Source organism: Phaethon aethereus (assembly GCF_964289735.1).
Source record: "Phaethon aethereus genome assembly, chromosome: 4".
Taxonomy (NCBI): Eukaryota; Metazoa; Chordata; class Aves; order Phaethontiformes; family Phaethontidae; genus Phaethon; species Phaethon aethereus.
Genome location: NC_138578.1, coordinates 1,503,496 through 1,520,799, shown reverse-complemented (window position 1 = coordinate 1,520,799; position 17,304 = coordinate 1,503,496). Strand labels below are relative to the sequence as shown.

Below are 17,304 nucleotides of genomic sequence, written 5' to 3'. Positions count from 1 at the left end.
GAGTTTAAGGGAGAACTTTAAATTCCCTCCGGTAAGCTCGTCTTCATTCCCAACCTTGCAAACTGATATTCCGGTCACAAGAGTGACATGCAATCAATAACCTATGTCTCCGTGCGCCACAAACAGTACAAACACAGTTTGTAACCTATGGCCACTATCAAGCCCAAAAAAATTTTATTAAGGAAAAGGCTACAGGTCTGGAAGGTGAAGCCACTGCAGACATAAAAATATACCGTAAAGCAAGGCTTTTTCCTTTTTTTTTTTTTAAGACAAGTGGGAAATAGGTGAACATTGTAGTATTATAACACCACTCTCAAACCTACAGTGGCTGCATAGCAGTAAAAATGTTTAAATGCACAGGGTGCCTAGCATCCTGGAAGCGGACAGCGATCACAGCCACTGGCCATAAAACACATACCGATTTAAACATTAGCACCTCTTCAGCCTCAACACGCTCAGCGCAACTTGACGCCCAGAAAGAAGACAACTCAGTCGCAGCACAGTGCATCAGTGAAAAGATACAAGCATTACGACCCTGTTTCTGCACCGGTTGCTACTCTTGTGTCTCTCACTACAAAATAGTTTTTGCCCTCTTCATCTGGGCTGAAGATAAACCAAATAAAACTGAACCTTCACAGGGAAAAGCAGCAGTCCGCTTCAGATGCCACAAGAAACCACTTTACTGTCGATTATGTTTTCCACCTTCTTTCTAGTACAAACTTTTTTACAAGATGGTGAATCTTCATTCTTAAGATCACACGTACTCTTAGCAGAAGTTCATTCTGTTACCTCCGCCCCACTGCAGAAGCCAGCATAAATTCAGTACACACTTAATCGACAGGGAGGAACACAGGTCAGAGCGAGGTAATGACTGTGATAACACTTGAAAATAAGCACGGATAATAAAGAACACCACCTTTACTAGCGTTCTCGCAGCATTAAGGCGCACAGAGTCACTGTAGCTGCGTGCTCACATTTTTTTTTTGCAGTGGTTTTCGGTAAAATTCCAGTGGGACTCATCATTGGGCTGCAATCTGGTGGGCCAGGAGGCTAAAGAGCATTCATAACATCGAGTCTAAAGCTGAGTCACAGCACAATTCCTTCTCACATAGTTTGTTACTTACAATCTTACCTTATCAGTAATTGTTGCTATGTATCTCATGCATTCTGAGTCTGATGGAAATTGGTTTACTTCTTTCACTAGGTAGCGCACCACTTTTACATGACCCTGAAAACGGAATTTCAAGGACGACATCTTATATCAGGCCAGCTGCTTTAGTCCAAGCACTCTTTGTAAAATATTTATTTTATTTTCAGCTTCTTCAAATCATGCTCTCAACACTTAATTTTTTTTTTCATTTATTCTTTTTTTTTTTTTAAACTTTTTTCACCTCCTAAACTAGTGAGGGATGTTTCTTCATGTTCATGATGGAGGAGAAGGCAAACAATTACAGTACCTGCTGTCAAGCCGCCCTTCCTCCAGCCATACTTTCACACACTTCTGCCTTTTATTTTGGCGGTTTTCAAATGCCCAGCTCTGGCAACTTAGCAGTTCTAGGCTCCTACAGTCATCTGTGATTTTTCAAGTACTGCGGCACTTGAACTACACTCCCTTGCTAAGCACAATTACCTCTAGAGTCAAATCGGGCTAAACTGCACTTTTTTCAGCAAAAGTGCTCAACCAAACCAATTTCCCCCGAGTTCCATCACATATTTCCCTCCCTGCACAAGTAGACTGCAATTTTCAACTCTCAAGAGACCCATGAGAACCTGCCTCAGCAAACTGCCTATAAAACAAATTGCTGCTAGAACTGAACACAAATATTATACAGGAGACACACACTCCCATTTTTGAAGATTCAATGCCAAATATTAAAATCAGTTAACATATTTTTAAGTATGTAGTTTGTCAATTATGTTCTACTCATAACAAGTGATCGAGACAATACTAGTTAAGACCAAAGCTGAACTTCACGTTCTACCTTTCGAAAGGCTGCCATAAGAGGAGTTATTTTCCTGTTATCAGCAGCATCCACATCAGCTCCAGCTTGAACTAGCAGTTGGACAACATCTAGGTGCCCTCCATTTGCCGCCAGCCACAGCGGAGTATTCCCCTTCTTGTTACGCACGTCAATGTGAGCTCCTCTACAAAAAGAAAGATGTTCAATGAAAGCTCTGGACCAGATTTTCGTTTCATGTATCAGCTGAACTGCGAAACTTGACAAGCAACACAAGAGCAACAGGGTCAAATTCCATACTCAATTTTACATCAAACATATGCATTCACAGAGTGCTTCAGTTTCCAAGATTGTTATCTTTTGTTGCTTCTCATGCTGCCAAGAGCGAGCTTCAACTCAGCTTAAAAATATTTTTAATCATGCTGTTTGTCAGCTGTCTCTGCAGCTTCTCTAATTAATTCATTAACTCCCATCCACCAGTACACTGTATTCTTCATTAGCTTATTCGGAACAACTTAGAACATGTCAAGTGCAAGCCAACAACCAGTGCTACTACTTGGAAAACGACATATCCAAAAGCTACCCAGGAAACATAATTCCACTGAACATGCATCGTGATCAATCAAAAAGAAAAGACATCATGAAGACTTATGTTTTGTGTGCATCTTCTGTTGCCTACGGACTTAACATCGCCCTCTGAAATGGCTGTGTGTCACGATTACGAGCACCACACATGCAAACTTTACAAGAATTTGTTTGTTTCTAACATTCATGATTCAGCGAGACAGGAAAAGCTTAATTAGCCTATTTGGGCAAAAGCAAGCACTCTAACATGGAAGAGAACTTTGTTTCATCACTCTCGATAAATAAAAATACGTAGCAACGGTCGACAGGTACAGAACCTTTCCCATTTCCTACCCTGTGGAGTGTGTTGGAAAATACTATCGTATATTGAGAAAGATTAGTCTAAGTAATGCCGTATTCAAGGCGTTTTTCTTCACGCAGCACACTTGCAAATGCAGTACCTGCTAATGAGAAGCTCACAGAATTTGTAGTGCCCTTTGTCTGCTGCGATGGTTAAAGCTGTATCTCTCGAGGAAGGTACTGGAGGAGCGTTGACATCTGCACCTTTGTCCAGCAGAACTCTGCCCACTTCCGCATATCCACCGGAAGCTGCTTCCATTAACGGTGTGAGACCAGTCTACGACAAAGCAAGCAGGAAACCCAAGCAATTAGTAGGGGGTGGAGGGTGCTTTTTACTTGAAAGCCGGGACATGCTTCAGCTTCCATCAACGCGTTTCTAGTTCTGGTGTACGGATTCCAATTGCTACCTGGCCAATTTGCTAACAGTTGAGCTACATTTTGAAGACGAGCTCATCTTCAGCCAGCTCGAGAAGAGCTTTCACCAAGGAGCAGTGTGTCCGGCGGCCCTCCGCTGCCATGCAGCACTAAGAGGGAGTCAAAGCCCACTGCTGGCAATTTCTCAAAACTAACTCGACCAACCTTGAGCCCACGAGAGCCATCAGCAGTAAGTTCCACGAAGGGCCCATATTATTACACAGATCATGCCAATCACATGGTCTGCCTTCATTACGGGATCCTACAGAGCAATATCCAGAAAGCGCCCGCCCCCTGTCAGGGGGACACCTAACTTGAACGGGAAGAATACCTAGCAGCCATCAGCACTGTGCAGGTCCCTTTGAACTACTGTGGCACCCATTAGGTACAGTGGAAAAGGGGAACAGAATGCTACATTTGGGGCCCGTCCCTCATTTCTCCCCCTCAACATTCTAGTCTTTTTTCTAGTGAACAGACGCTCCTGTGTTTAAAAAGCAGGGGTCAGCCCGACAGACTCTCAAGCACACACATCCCCTTTCAATTCTCCATCATCACTGTGGATATAAGCAGCTGGTCAGACCGAAGAGATTAGACCATGAGCATACCTAGGCCAAGATACTAGCTATTTTTCCGATACATTAAATGCTTCTATTTTTATCAAGTTAATGGATTACTGTTCTTATGCTTGTAGGCACCTCAATATTATTTAAGGCTTCGGCTGAAACACTTGTTTTTTGATGAACTGTGTGACTCCCAAAACACTAGCCCTAGAGTGCAGCCGTTATTTCTCTTTACAATATACAGTTCAGTTCAATCAGCTGAACTAGAGAAGTTAACTCGCACAAAAGGCAAACAAACCGTCAGATGACCACAGAGAAATGGTGACTAACAAGCACCTCTTTCTGGAGATTTATTCAGCTATCTGCTCCTTACCTTAGCTCTATGTTCCACATTAGCTTTTCTATCAAGCAGCAGGCTAACCACTTCAGTTCTCCCTTGAAAACAAGCCAAAGTCAGTGCCGTATTCCTGTTGGTCTCTATCTGGGCATTTATGTCAGAGCCCATGTCCAGTAATAGCTTGACAGCAGCAGTATGCCCATTCATAGCTGCCAACATTAATGGAGAAATGCCCAATTTGCTACCAGTTCTGAAAGAGAAAAAGGAAAAAAAAAACCACCACTCTTGAAACCATAACCACATTTCTGAAATTACTTGAAAAAAACCACTAGTGAAGGCAGAGTACTTATCCAAGACGGAAAAATCAGCCACAGCGCAACTATTACTGAAACTACAAGAGGTTCTGCATACTAGCATTGCTGAGGACAAATATTTCTACTTAGATATACTATGCATGTTCCCTTTTAATTGCTCTAAATTTAAAGGTATCTCTTATGAGGAGCTTAACTTTTGCTTGGTCCTGCGATTTGGCTTGTGCAGTCCCCCACTGAGCATCTTCTACCTCCCAATGGATGCAAAAGCATCACACCCATGCATAGGCACACAAAAAAAGCTTTCCTTAAACTACACACGGAAAACAGCAGGATACACACACACACACACACACAGAGACACACACTTTCTTCACATAACCCCGAACTAATTTCAGTCCAGGAGGCGAACCAGAGCAAAAAGAAAGATTTCTGTCTTTGACAGAGTCGACTGATCCTATGGCATAGGAAAGAAATTAACAAAATATATATAGAGAGATGGGACTTAAAACAGCATTAGAAACAGTGTCAAAATGTTTCGTTTCTAACCTAAGGGGAAAGGAGCCTACTACAAATTAAACATTACATTCGCTGTGATCATGGAAGAATAGTAAGATTTTGCTCCGCATAGTCGTCCAATTGTCAAGAAATGCTTCTGGAAATGGTAAAAACTCAGAACACTTCAAATACCATGAGAGAAGGGGTGAAAAGGGAACTTGCCTGGAATTTATTTCTGCCCCAGCATTTAGCAGTATCTTGATAATGTTCACGTAACCACCAGAAGCGGCGAGGCTTAAAGGTGTGTAATCAGAAACATTCCTGTGCTCTTTGTTTGCCCCTCGAGCTAGCAGCAACTCCACCACCTGCAGTGTTTTAAGAAATAACATCTGGTTTTCTCCCGAACTTGCACATCTATCCAGGGCAAATGTTTTCAAAGACTAAATATACCATTGACATCTTCCCACAGTAAGGAAGCGATTTTACTCAGCTGCTTCCCTATACTCCTTGCCTCCATGAACAGATGAGGCTGCAACTATGTTTGCAAAACCACTGTAGGACTTCCTTTAAAAATTGATCATTGTCGCTCTTTAGCATGCACCAAACTGTATAACATAGCGAGAAAAAAATTGAGGTCATTCGTGATTATTTCAGCTGTCTAAAGACTGCCAAAACCAGCGATTCAATATGGACAAAAAAGTGCTCTTCCGTTTTGCCCTCTCCCACTTTAATGCTCGCTTCACTTATCAACTTAAGAACTCATCCTCAAACCGAAGCTGCAGAGCAAACAAGAGACAAGCATGCAACTGCTTTCTTATGTTCTCTACATCGCTACATCGATCGAACAGTGTGTAGATTGTTTGCAGAAATCTCATGCAAGAGTTGTTAGAACAATCAACACTTGCAGCCCTTGCTGGTTTTCTCTGTACATTAACAAAAGCAACGCAAGTACTTCTCACGTTACTCCTTCCTTACGCATTCATGTACACCCCAAACGTTTCATAGCTTCCCATATTCTACATGAAGCTTACATTCTGTATTGAGATTTCTGCAGAAGACTTGACAAGAATCTAAACTGTCTAGCAACGTAAAATCGAAATGAACGCCAAGGTAAAAACCCACTGTGTCACCTCCAAGGCAATGTTTAGTTCGCTCCCCTTTCAGTTTTTAAGGGTAAAACACATTTACATTAGACCTGTGCAACTGAAGCTTCCAATGACAGTATTTTCCCATGAAATCACAGGACAAACATACTGCCAAACACAAAAATTGGGGCGGGAGGGCATCCCGACATCATCTCCATTGCCCAAAGCCCAGTGTTTTCTCATCGGCTTTCCCAAACACAAGAGAAAACAGGATGCGTTCCTCCAAGAAACACAGATCAATTCCGCCTCTGAAAAGGTAAGCACAAATGCACCTTTGCTGTATGAGGCTGCTCGCAACAACGGTGGCTGTGACAGACCGAGTGAAGAGCCGGCCTTTCCCTTCACCAGAGCGCATGTCACTGTCATTGCAGCTAATACCCTCCAACGTCTGAAATCTTCCTGATGGCACTAAAAATCGGCCAGTAGAGCCGCAAGTTTTTAGCAACATTTTTATCTGGAGAAGTCATCGCTTTTCAAATGCCACAGTATCACTGTTAAGACAACCTGCGGCAGCGGGAGAGGCACCTCCAACCTCATTCGTTTGCAGGTGGCCACAGAGGGAAGCAATCCTGCACCAGCTTAATACAGCTTCCACTATGGCTTTAGCAATCCATCGAACACTTAGGATTGGTAACAAACATTAGGAAAAAACCCTCGGAAGGCAGATTTTGTCATCAGACACAGAATACGGTATTTCACGTAACGTTCAAACTTCCTCTACGGTTACTTTTGATCAATCATTTCAAAACTGTTTTTTGCATTTTTAGTCAGAGACACCTGAGTCAGCTGCAGTACTCCAGTATCCCATGGCTTACACCCTCTCTGCTCACGTATGGAGCCGATGCGTGTCTAACTGCAGCTTCTCAACAAGAACGCTCATCGTACTCACTTTCATATCCACATCTAATTATGCTGGTAAAAGCCCCATAATGAGCCACTACGATTACAATCATCAGGTCATTGCACAGCTCTCATCCAGCTTATAAAAAGAAAAAGCAACCTCTGTGAGACACAGTGCAATACATAGCTTCGAAAATGTGAAGCTCTTTGCACCCTTTTTAAAACACATCATCCTGAAACAGAAGGGTGAATTAAGTTACTGTAACTTTGCTGGCAGACAGCTTTAGTATAGTGACACATCACGTAATCTACACACTGCTTTTGACAACTGAAGTTTTACTTCACCTCTTGTCTCCCTCCTGAACAAGCCAAAGACAAGGGTGTGTCCTTGGTTCTCTCAGACTGGGCTTCAATATCAGCTCCATTATCCAGTAAGATTTCAACAACACCCACGTGGCCAGCTGTAGCAGCCAAAATAAGCGGAGTGAACCCTGAAATGAAAAAGGATGTTTGAAGAATCCACTTTCACAGTCTAAAGTTTAACTGGCTTAAGTTAAACCACCAGAAAAGCAAGCTTACACGCTTCACATGAAGACCACGCTTACTGCATACTCAGTGTGATACACTGAAAAGCCAGAGAGGGTCTGTATAGCCTCGGGAGATACCTACCTTTCTTGTCCCTGTGTTCAATATTGGCTCCTCTCTCTAACAGTGTTTGTACCAGTTCTTCATGGCCACCAGCACAAGCAAGTGTCAACGCTGTGTCATGATTGCTCTCAGTCTACAAGAAACAAACACTACATAAGATAACAAGGTCAATATTTCCTTTTTCAAGTAGGACCCCTGGTACACTGCATGTTAGCCCAAATACAACTATACCTGTGACAAAATAAAAAGCCTCTATAACTTTAAGACGTGTTTACTGACTCACTACCTCACAGTTTTCTCTCATGTTCACATTCCTACAGGATACCACTTCAAGTCAGCTCTGTTGGGAGATTTGAGAAAACTCTTGACAAGAACTGAGCTTCTTCAAGAACTGAGACTTCATCTGTGCTTTGCTAACTAGATTGACTTCTTCACCACTGCTTGATTGTGACCTTTAGATGGTACAATCAAGGTAAGAATTCTATCTTTTAATTCTTAACCCTCCAGTTAAGCCAAAGGGGGAAAAATTCCCCATCTCACAACTAGCGCTGCTGAAGCCTCTTGAACAGTTGACATAAGCTACCGCCACTCCACAAGTCATAGCCATGGAAAAGAACAAAACAAGTGAAAATTATACGCAAGTCTTTAAGCTTATGCTCTGCTTTGACTTGTTTTTCCCCCTTTAGAGCACTCATACACTGTCTCCAAGTGAGCATTTCTAGTGGTAGATAGTTCTCGGTAACTGCTAGCAGAGAGCCCTCTTCAACCTTGATTCTGTCTATTAAATGCTTGCAATGAAACAACATGCATTCAAATTCTCAGTGTTGCCAGGGCCCATGTACATTACCACCACCCTGTTGGAAAGAGCAACCGAGTAACTTGGAGGATTACCGACACTGTTAGTTACAGCATGCGGACTGACGAAAACGACATGTCTCTCCTCTTAAACAGCAACAAACAGCGAAAGAACACCACGACCCAAAACCCACAAACACACATTTCTTGACTACTATCAGAACTTAGCTTAACTGTATTATGACTCAGGAGAGCTGGCAGATTTTTGTAACGTTGACTCACACTGGTGTGCACCAGCTAACAACAAGGCCGGTTAGGTTATGGCAAGAGCTGCTGGACATTATCACAGCAGAAACCAAGCCAAGTGGCACGAGCAGCTCAAGTAGACAAGACTGGTTTTGCAGATATTTCTCCCCCTTATTCTCTACAGCCATCTCACGCCTTTCCCCTTCTTCACACTGCCCTCATCTCGGCCATGTTATGTATCATCTAGAACTAAGCATATATGTATACTAGTCAGTAGGTGCATGGGGTTTTTTTTGACGGTCAGCTAGCCACAAGTCAACATAAGGTAGCCCTTTTCAAAATGGCTTTCAATACAGAAATGCCTTTTCTTTAGTGGCAATGACAGCGTGACTTATTTCCTTCTGTTAAATAATTTACAGAAATTGTTAGTTTCAGTACTTTCATACTTCTGGGTATGAGAGCTGTGTGATCATGGGCCAACAGCTTCAAGCACAACCGGAAAAAACAGCGTGCAACATGTTTGTCTTAGGATATTGGGCCAGAAAAATATTTGATTTCTGTCAGAAGACAACGTTGCTGTTTCTTTTAATCACTCCGACAAGAAAGCAATAAGAAATGCAAGTGTTTAGTCATCCAAAGACCTTCCCTTTTGTTCAGTGAGAGCACAGCGGAAAGTGGGTTGCAACTCTCCGGGGAGTCGTATGCGCTTTCTAAAAGCAGCAAATCAAGTCTCTACAACCCAATTCATTATACAACAGAGCTGTTTGTTATCGTTAAATTATTCAGGATGCCGAACCAAAATAGCTGCATGCATCTGTGCTGCAGTGACAATCGCATGCTTACCTGTGCATCGATATCTATAGCAGGGTAGATTGGTAGCATGGCTGAAGGAGAAATGATAGGACTCGGAGTTGGCGTCTGAGGTTGGGAGACAGAGGTTGCAATGCTGTGGGTAGGAGTGTTTGACATTGCAGATGCTCTTCCGCTCACTGCTGTTGAACACAATAATTACACTTAGCGAAAGCAAAACACTTCACCTCAGAAATTTAACGCGACAATGAATGGACAGCGGGACAGAACTCCCACCAACAGACTGAAGTCCCTAAAAACTTGATTTTCCACACTCTTAACCCACTCTTTGAAACCTTTAACTCTTTGAATTTAACAAATATGAAAAAGGTTAACTGTATTCAATCAACAAAATAGGCATGTGTCAGATTGGCATGTTTTCTAGAAGCCTACCACCAAAAAAAAAATTTATTGTTTTTTAGTTTTTGGTTTTGGTTCCCCCCCCCCCCCAATCAAAGATCTTTCCTACAACAATTCATCCATTATTTGGACCCAGAGTTCCATACCTTTAAAAGCAGGACTGCAGAACAAGCCCAATCAATGTGTAGCTATGCAATTTTTCTTAAAACAGTTTAAAGATTCTTACATAGAAGTCTGTCCAATCTTCACCCCCCACACCCCCAGCCCCGATAAACTTAACAAAAAGCAATAGCACTACTGTCAGGATGCTCACATGGCAGAATTTGTTGAACCCAGAGCAGTGGAAGCTTCTTAAGAGCCATTTTGCAGAAACTTTGGTCAAGGTTGTTAGGATAAGCAAAAGGTAATACCATTTTACAGTTGACGACAGTGCATTGACATGACACAAGATAGCACTGACTGCCACACTTGCCTGAAAATCATTTCACACGTATAACATTTAAAAGTACAGAGCGAGCTTCAACCTAAAACAGCCTTTGGAGAAAATCCCCCATTTTCCTACTTCTTGGTTTTTTCCTTACAAGGACTCAGTTGTTTTCTCCCTGCCTTCTCTCCGTTATTCCTACAGGTCTTTATCAGGTGTGATCAGCAAAGGAGAAAGCCAAGTACCATACACTTCTCCTGTCAAGTTGAGAAAAGCACCTTCAACTGCAAGATGAAGGAAATGCAGTTTCCACATATTGTCAGCATTCTTCTAATACACACCACCAAGTAACCTTATGGAACATCAAAATTACATCCCTTTATCCCCAACTTTTCAAGTCCTGTTCATTTTCCAAGGGGTTTAATCATTAGCTGTGTCTGTAACTACCAGAGGTTTATTGATTAGCTCATATATTTTAGTAGTAAGTTTTGTAAAGAATTCCTATATTTACATGGTAAGTTTTTCAACAGATGCCACAAAAATGTACCCTAACACACCAATTAGCCTACTCCCGCCTCTGCAAGGCAGCTATGTTTTTCATCCATTACCAATTTCATTTCTGGGCTTCCTATACCGAATCCCAAAGAAGCTAATAAAATGTCACCGAGAGAAACCAAGAAGCCCCAAGTTGTAACATAAAAACTATGATTAACCTTACATTTAAGAGTAAATCAATATTACACACTCCTTCCATCTGTCCATCCGAATGACTCTTGAAAACCATTCTCATCTTACGAGACAAAACACACCAGGCATTGATTACAAGAAACATAGAGAAGCCAAATTATTCTGACACAAGGTCAAAAACTGTGGCCGAAGGGAATTCTGGACAGAGGAGAACTAACCAAAGATCATAACGAAGTATCATTCAGGGGAGCATCTAATTGAAACTCATCTCATTCCTTACTCTGACTTTAGAGGAGAGATCTAACCTAAAAACCCTGCTTCCAATTGGTTTCATATCGAAGGATAAGCAGTTGTTTGTTGGAACTCCCGCTCCCTTCTTTACATATACAAAGTAATTCTGAAAAACTAGCATATTTGCCTTCTTTCTGTAAGGTCAAAGAAGAAGTTAAAGCAGCATAAAACAGTAATAGAATCATAAGGGATCATGATGCTTGACTCTATCAGGTTCTTTTGGACTAGATGGGAAAGACAGTAAAATGGGCTGGACGCTAACCAAATACGCTTAACTGATGATACAAACCCACGACCATCAAATAATCCACACATGAAAAAAAGTTAGCCCTGCTACAGTACTACACGTATTCTAAATAGCTGCTAGGAATTACTGCCGTAGTCCCACCATGGGGGCTGAGCAGCATCTACTGCATTACAGGAGGTACTATTAAAGTTGTTACCATTTTTTAAAAAAAATCAAGGTAGTTAGGAAGGTCTCAATTCAGGCACAGTCTCTTTTTTTAATACCAATAGTGTTGCAATGAGGAGGGAGGGGAAAAAAGAAAAAAGACATATTTAAAAGCCAACACCCGTCTTTTCGACAAGGAAGAAAAACTTTATTGTACAGCCCATAGATAAGTGGTTTTACGCATGCTAGTAGAAGAGAAAATGCATGTTGAATTACAGTTGTCATATTAAATATATTCCAAGTGTGCTTCAGCAATAATTCTTGGACACATAGTTCATATCCCTACAGCATATCTCACTGAAACAATGTATTAACTTTTGTGGGTAATGACTTTGAGTATTTCAGCATCACCTGTGCAGAGTTCAACTTTAATGAACATGGCAAGGCAATGAACAGAATCTTTACAGTGTCCAAACAAAAATGTTAGAAGTTTTCAGTGAGGTTTCAGAAGGTTTTCACAACAGTCTTGAGCAGCAAAAAGAGTAACCACCTAGCTTGATCACCAAATATAAACGCACTGACAGCCAAAGGTTTATCTTCCCCCTCTGTCCCTCCATCTACTCTCAAAGACCAGTGGTGAAATTGAACTAAAAGTCTGTACTTCAACATTAAAGCATGACTGCATGCATGGGATAACAAAGTCTTCAAAGCTAGTAGGCTGTTAGAATATTGTAGTATATATATGCCTTGGAACAGGACCAGCTACCAGTCTTAATCACATTACGAAACAAGGTCAAGCTTCTTTGTCAGAATACATCACTCCAAGCACCACTTGACTACTCTAGTCAAAGTCTTTTACATTTGTTTGGCTATTAGACAACCAGTTTTGCCCTTTCGGAATATTAGGAGCATAGTTGCTCTTCATACCAGTTTCTTTCTGGGCAACTCAACTTACTCTTAGCTTAAGTAAAAAAAAAAGACATCCTCACAGCTGCTGTCTTCTCCCCCAAGGCCAACGACCTCACCAACCATAGAGGCATTTGGCTTACAAATGCTGCCCCAGTACCAGGGGAGGAAAGCAAACAGCTAAGCTGACAAATTAGAACACCTGGAAACTAACACAAGATAGTTATCATTTGAGCCAAACGGATTTTTTTTTCCTCGTTCACTTTTTTCCTAAATCAAAAGGCGCGTCTGGAAAAAAGCCTGACATTTTGAAAAGGAACACGGGGCTGTTTGTGCTGTTCATGTTTGCTGCTTCCTTGAGTATTTCGTATTTTCAGTAAGTGCAAAATGTTAGCAAAACCAAGCACCTTTATGATTCCATTTCATCTTTATGTCGACCATCAACTTTCTTACTAGCGTTCTCTGACTGTGCACACAGCGTTTTCCTTACACATTTATTCCTTGTCTCCTGTAATGTCAACAGTAGATGTATTAAAAAATTGTTTCACATTACATTGCAATAAACCAAGATGAGGGACTGAAAACCAGAAAGCGTTACAAGATATACATTGGATACCTCAGCCTTTTCCAACTTGTTTCAAGCCAACCGAACAGGCTTGTTCCACAACAGTTCCTTCTCCTCTGCCCCCATCTTCTCTGTAATATCTTAAATTATTAAAAGCTATGTTCCTACCACACATGCTGAAAATCAACACAGAACACTTCAGATGCCTAACATGCCTTGAACTACAAGGGTCAAAGTTATGTTCTGAATTCAAATACAAACACACAGCTTTACTGCTATGCACTAACTGCTCCACGGATGAAGCCTGAAAACCGCACCACACCTGTAGTCCGTATGATAGTAGTTACAGTCTGGAAAGTGAGCTACCACAGGCTCAGTCTGGCACAAAACCAGCTGCCGAGCAATAGATGGAAGTCTTTTAATATTCCAAGGACAAAGGTCTAAATGCATTGACCACCCAACTGCAGGAATAGCGTAGTCATTGCCAGCAACCAATGCTAGTTACACCCACGCTTAAACGCTCGCACCCTCAGTCCTCCGCAGCTCCTGCACGGGTGACGAATGGGACAGAACCTCATGATTTTTCCATTATGCTGGCGCTCTACAGTTATTTTTTCATTATTGAGTTTCGGTGAAGAGCTCACAGGCAATGCATATTCCTTCTTACATAGTAATTTAGGCAGTTAGAGATAGAACTGACTCATTCCACAAGGTAGCTTCCAGGAATCAATCTTACCAAGCGCTTCAAGATTCCTGAAATTCTTTGTGAAGCTCTGTTACTGGACACGCTCCTTGGGATAGTTATTATTTTAAGAAAAGTTTGCTATTAAAAACAGGGATTTTTTTCTTGCTGTAATTTACATCCTTAACACAACATTTAACACATGCAATGTTTTCACTCAAGAGTTACGTAACTACCCCTGAAAAATACTTCTATTCACAGAATCACAAAAGTTGGAAAAGACCTTCAAGATCATCAAGTCCAACCATTAATCCAGCAGCACCGTGTCCCCTAAACCATGTCCTGAAGCGCCACATCCACACGTTTTTTGAACACTTCCAGAGATGGCGACTCCACCACCTCCCTGGGCAGCCTGTTCCAATGCCTGACCACTCTCTCGGTGAAGAAATTTTTCCTAATATCCAATCTAAACCTCCCCTGGCGTAACTTGAGGCCATTTCCTCTCGTCCTATCGCTGGTTACTTGGGAGAAGAGACCAACACCCACCTCAACACAACCCCCTTTCAGGGAGTTGTAGAGAGCGATGAGGTCTCCCCTCAGCCTCCTCTTCTCCAGACTAAACACCCTCAGTTCCCTCAGCTGCTCCTCATCAGACATGTTCTCCAGCCCCCTCATCAGCTCCGTTGCCCTTCTCTGGACACGCTCCAGCACCTCAACGTCCTTCTTGTAGTGAGGGGCCCAAAACTGAACACAGGATTCGAGGTGCGGCCTCACCAGTGCCGAGTACAGGGGCACAATCACTTCCCTACTCCCGCTGGTCACACTAGTGCTGATACAGGCCAGGATGCTGTTGGCCTTCTTGGCCACCTGAGCACGCTGCTGGCTCATGTTCAGCCAGCTGTCAACCAGCACCCCCAGATCGTTTTCTGCCAGGCAGCTCTCCAGCCACTCCTCCCCAAGCCTGTAGAGTTGCATGGGGTTGTTGTGGCCGAAGTGCAGGACCCGGCACTTGGCCTTATTAAACCTCATATAGTTGACCTCTGCCCATCGATCCAGCCTGTTCAGATCCCTCTGCAGAGCCCTCCTACCCTCCAACAGATCAACACTCCCACCCAACTTGGTGTCATCTGCAAACTTACTGAGGGAGCACTCGATTCCCTCATCCAGGTCATCAATAAAGATATTGAACAAGACCGGCCCCAGAACCGAGCCCTGGGGAACACCGCTTGTGATCGGCCGCCAGACGGATTTAACTCCATTCACGACAACTCTCTGGGCTCGGCCATCCAGCCAGTTCCTCACCCAGTGAAGAGTAAACCCGTCCCAGCCGCAAGCCGCCAGTTTCTCCAGGAGAATGCTGTGGGAGACGCTGTCAAAGGTGTTACTAAAGTCCAGGTATGGACAACATGCACAGCCTTTCCCTCATCCATTAGGCGGATCACGAGGCTCACGGCAAGCAAAGACCCCATCCAACATCTGAAAATGAAGAGTGGACCTTTTGCTTGTCGTCAATTCCAGCAGGATCAGAAAGGAGGCCAAAGTTCTAACTGAAACATTATTTACTACTTGTTCAAGTTACCCTATCTCTTCCTTTAAAAAAGCCCCAAACCCCTTAACTTGGTCAATTCTCTCGCTATGTTTCCAGGCAAGTTGCCTAGAGCTCCGGTAACACCAGTTAGCTTCTCTAATTGCAAGGAACCTACTTTGACCTCCCAGAGGTGATCTGGAAACAGAACTTGACCTCTATAGCAATACCCATGTCTTACACTCGCCTCTCACAGGTATCAACCTTGTTTTCAACCAATACTGGCCTAAACAAGTACTTTCCCCTAAAATGGGAAAGTGAAACTCACTGTTTGCAACTAATTAAGCACAGAGGCGAACGTTACATTAAGTTTGCACAGTCAAGGAGCAGCTTCGTTTTTCTAACTGCAAGCCACAATTCTGTTACCAAACTCAACTCAGCTCATCTCAGAAAGAGATTTAAATCCACGGGAATACTCTAGAGTGTTCCTATTCAAGCAATACACAAAGCTACTGATAAAATATTTAGCGGCTGCTTAAATGTTTTGTGTTATACTGAGCCCATTTCACCTCCACACTAAATCCTGATACGTGGATTCCAGCCTGACACTTAAGTTGCATACTCAAGCCTGCGTCTGCTCTCGCTTAAAAAAAAAAAAAACACACAACTCTCAAATTAGCCACTTCACAGAAAAGCAAAGATGGAATTGCATCTGTACGGCTTTTAACAGATACATTGCTACAAATGCCTTCCAGAGCACAATTTAGACCTCGGTCCCAATCGTACGTGTGCACGCCCATACGAAGACGTGGGGACTAAATAGTACCAAAACAGTCACTCAAGTGCACGTTGGAAATACCTGACCTTTCCAAAAAAGTATGCGTGAGCATTTGGGTACGCGGCAGATGACCTAAAATCGTACATTCTCAAGATGCCACATGCAGTTAAACACATAACAAATGTCCTAACTCAGAGTTCAAGTTACATTTAAAGGTAATTCAAGTGTATTCCTAAGTAACTGAGAAGTGCAATTACCCCATCTCTCAAATTGTGTAGCTGGTCTTGTTAGGTACCACAGCAGCTCCACGTGAGAGACATCTCCACTATTAAGGCATGACAGACGTAGTTTCCTCTACTTTTTCATGCATTAAGTTAGTTTTTTTACCCACTGACAGCTTCCAATCTGCATGTCTAGGCTTCAATGCCAACACCAGATTTTCAGAAAAGTATCTCTGTAGCTCCCATAAGTTTCAGTTATCTTTAACGAGGCTTTGCCTGAACATCAGGTTACTCATTAGGTGCCTAATTTTAAAAGCATTGCTCCCAGTATTTCTAGCAATCACCACCTGGTGTTTTTAGCCATTACCGGATCTTCTGTTCACTCCGCACCATTATCGTACTCCAATAACTCTCGCAGCGTACACGGGACCAGCTCCACACCTCTGCACCTCAGGGCTAACACCTTCTCGGACACCTGCCTTTCCTCGGGCACACGCCCCTCATCCTAACATGTTTTACAAAGCAGACGTCAAAACGGACAGCAGTTTCAGAAACAAAAGCACACGAATCAAGAGCACCTCAGCAAATTGTCATCGAGTGACGTCATTCTTTACTTGATTTCCTAACAGTTAATCTGCATTCGGCCAAGGAGCCAAAATGACTATTTCAGCGACTACTTAAACATGGAAGGGGAATTAACTGCAACTGAAGCGGGTGTGAAGGAAAGGAACACTAACAAGTCATGTTTCTTATGGTATTTAAAACTTGTTTCATTCTTTTACGTTACTGCTTAAAGACTTAAAGCACTGGTGTCACCGAGTAATGAACTGTCCGAAGCGGTTCGGAAGTATTTGGTAGGGCCAAGTCAGTTTTTCGCTGGCGAAGGGGCCATTTTTTAGGAGTAGACATTTTTAAAAGTCATAGGGTTACCATCGTTTTTCCCAAACAG

General features: G+C 42.6%; 1 protein-coding gene across 2 annotated transcripts in view; it reads right to left on the bottom strand.

Moving 5' to 3' along the window:
* The window catches only part of ANKRD17 (ankyrin repeat domain 17), a gene marked incomplete at its 5' end in the record, with an annotated part of 95,414 nt that overhangs the window by 14,106 nt on the left and 64,004 nt on the right, over nucleotides 1-17,304 (bottom strand). For both annotated transcript variants that reach the window (XM_081999340.1, XM_081999341.1), the window contains 8 exons: nucleotides 1,133-1,228; nucleotides 1,983-2,145; nucleotides 2,984-3,159; nucleotides 4,230-4,443; nucleotides 5,225-5,367; nucleotides 7,333-7,478; nucleotides 7,657-7,768; nucleotides 9,520-9,668. In XM_081999340.1, coding sequence (XP_081855466.1) covers nucleotides 1,133-1,228; nucleotides 1,983-2,145; nucleotides 2,984-3,159; nucleotides 4,230-4,443; nucleotides 5,225-5,367; nucleotides 7,333-7,478; nucleotides 7,657-7,768; nucleotides 9,520-9,668 — 1,199 coding nt within the window. The remainder of the gene's footprint in view (nucleotides 1-1,132; nucleotides 1,229-1,982; nucleotides 2,146-2,983; nucleotides 3,160-4,229; nucleotides 4,444-5,224; nucleotides 5,368-7,332; nucleotides 7,479-7,656; nucleotides 7,769-9,519; nucleotides 9,669-17,304) is intronic.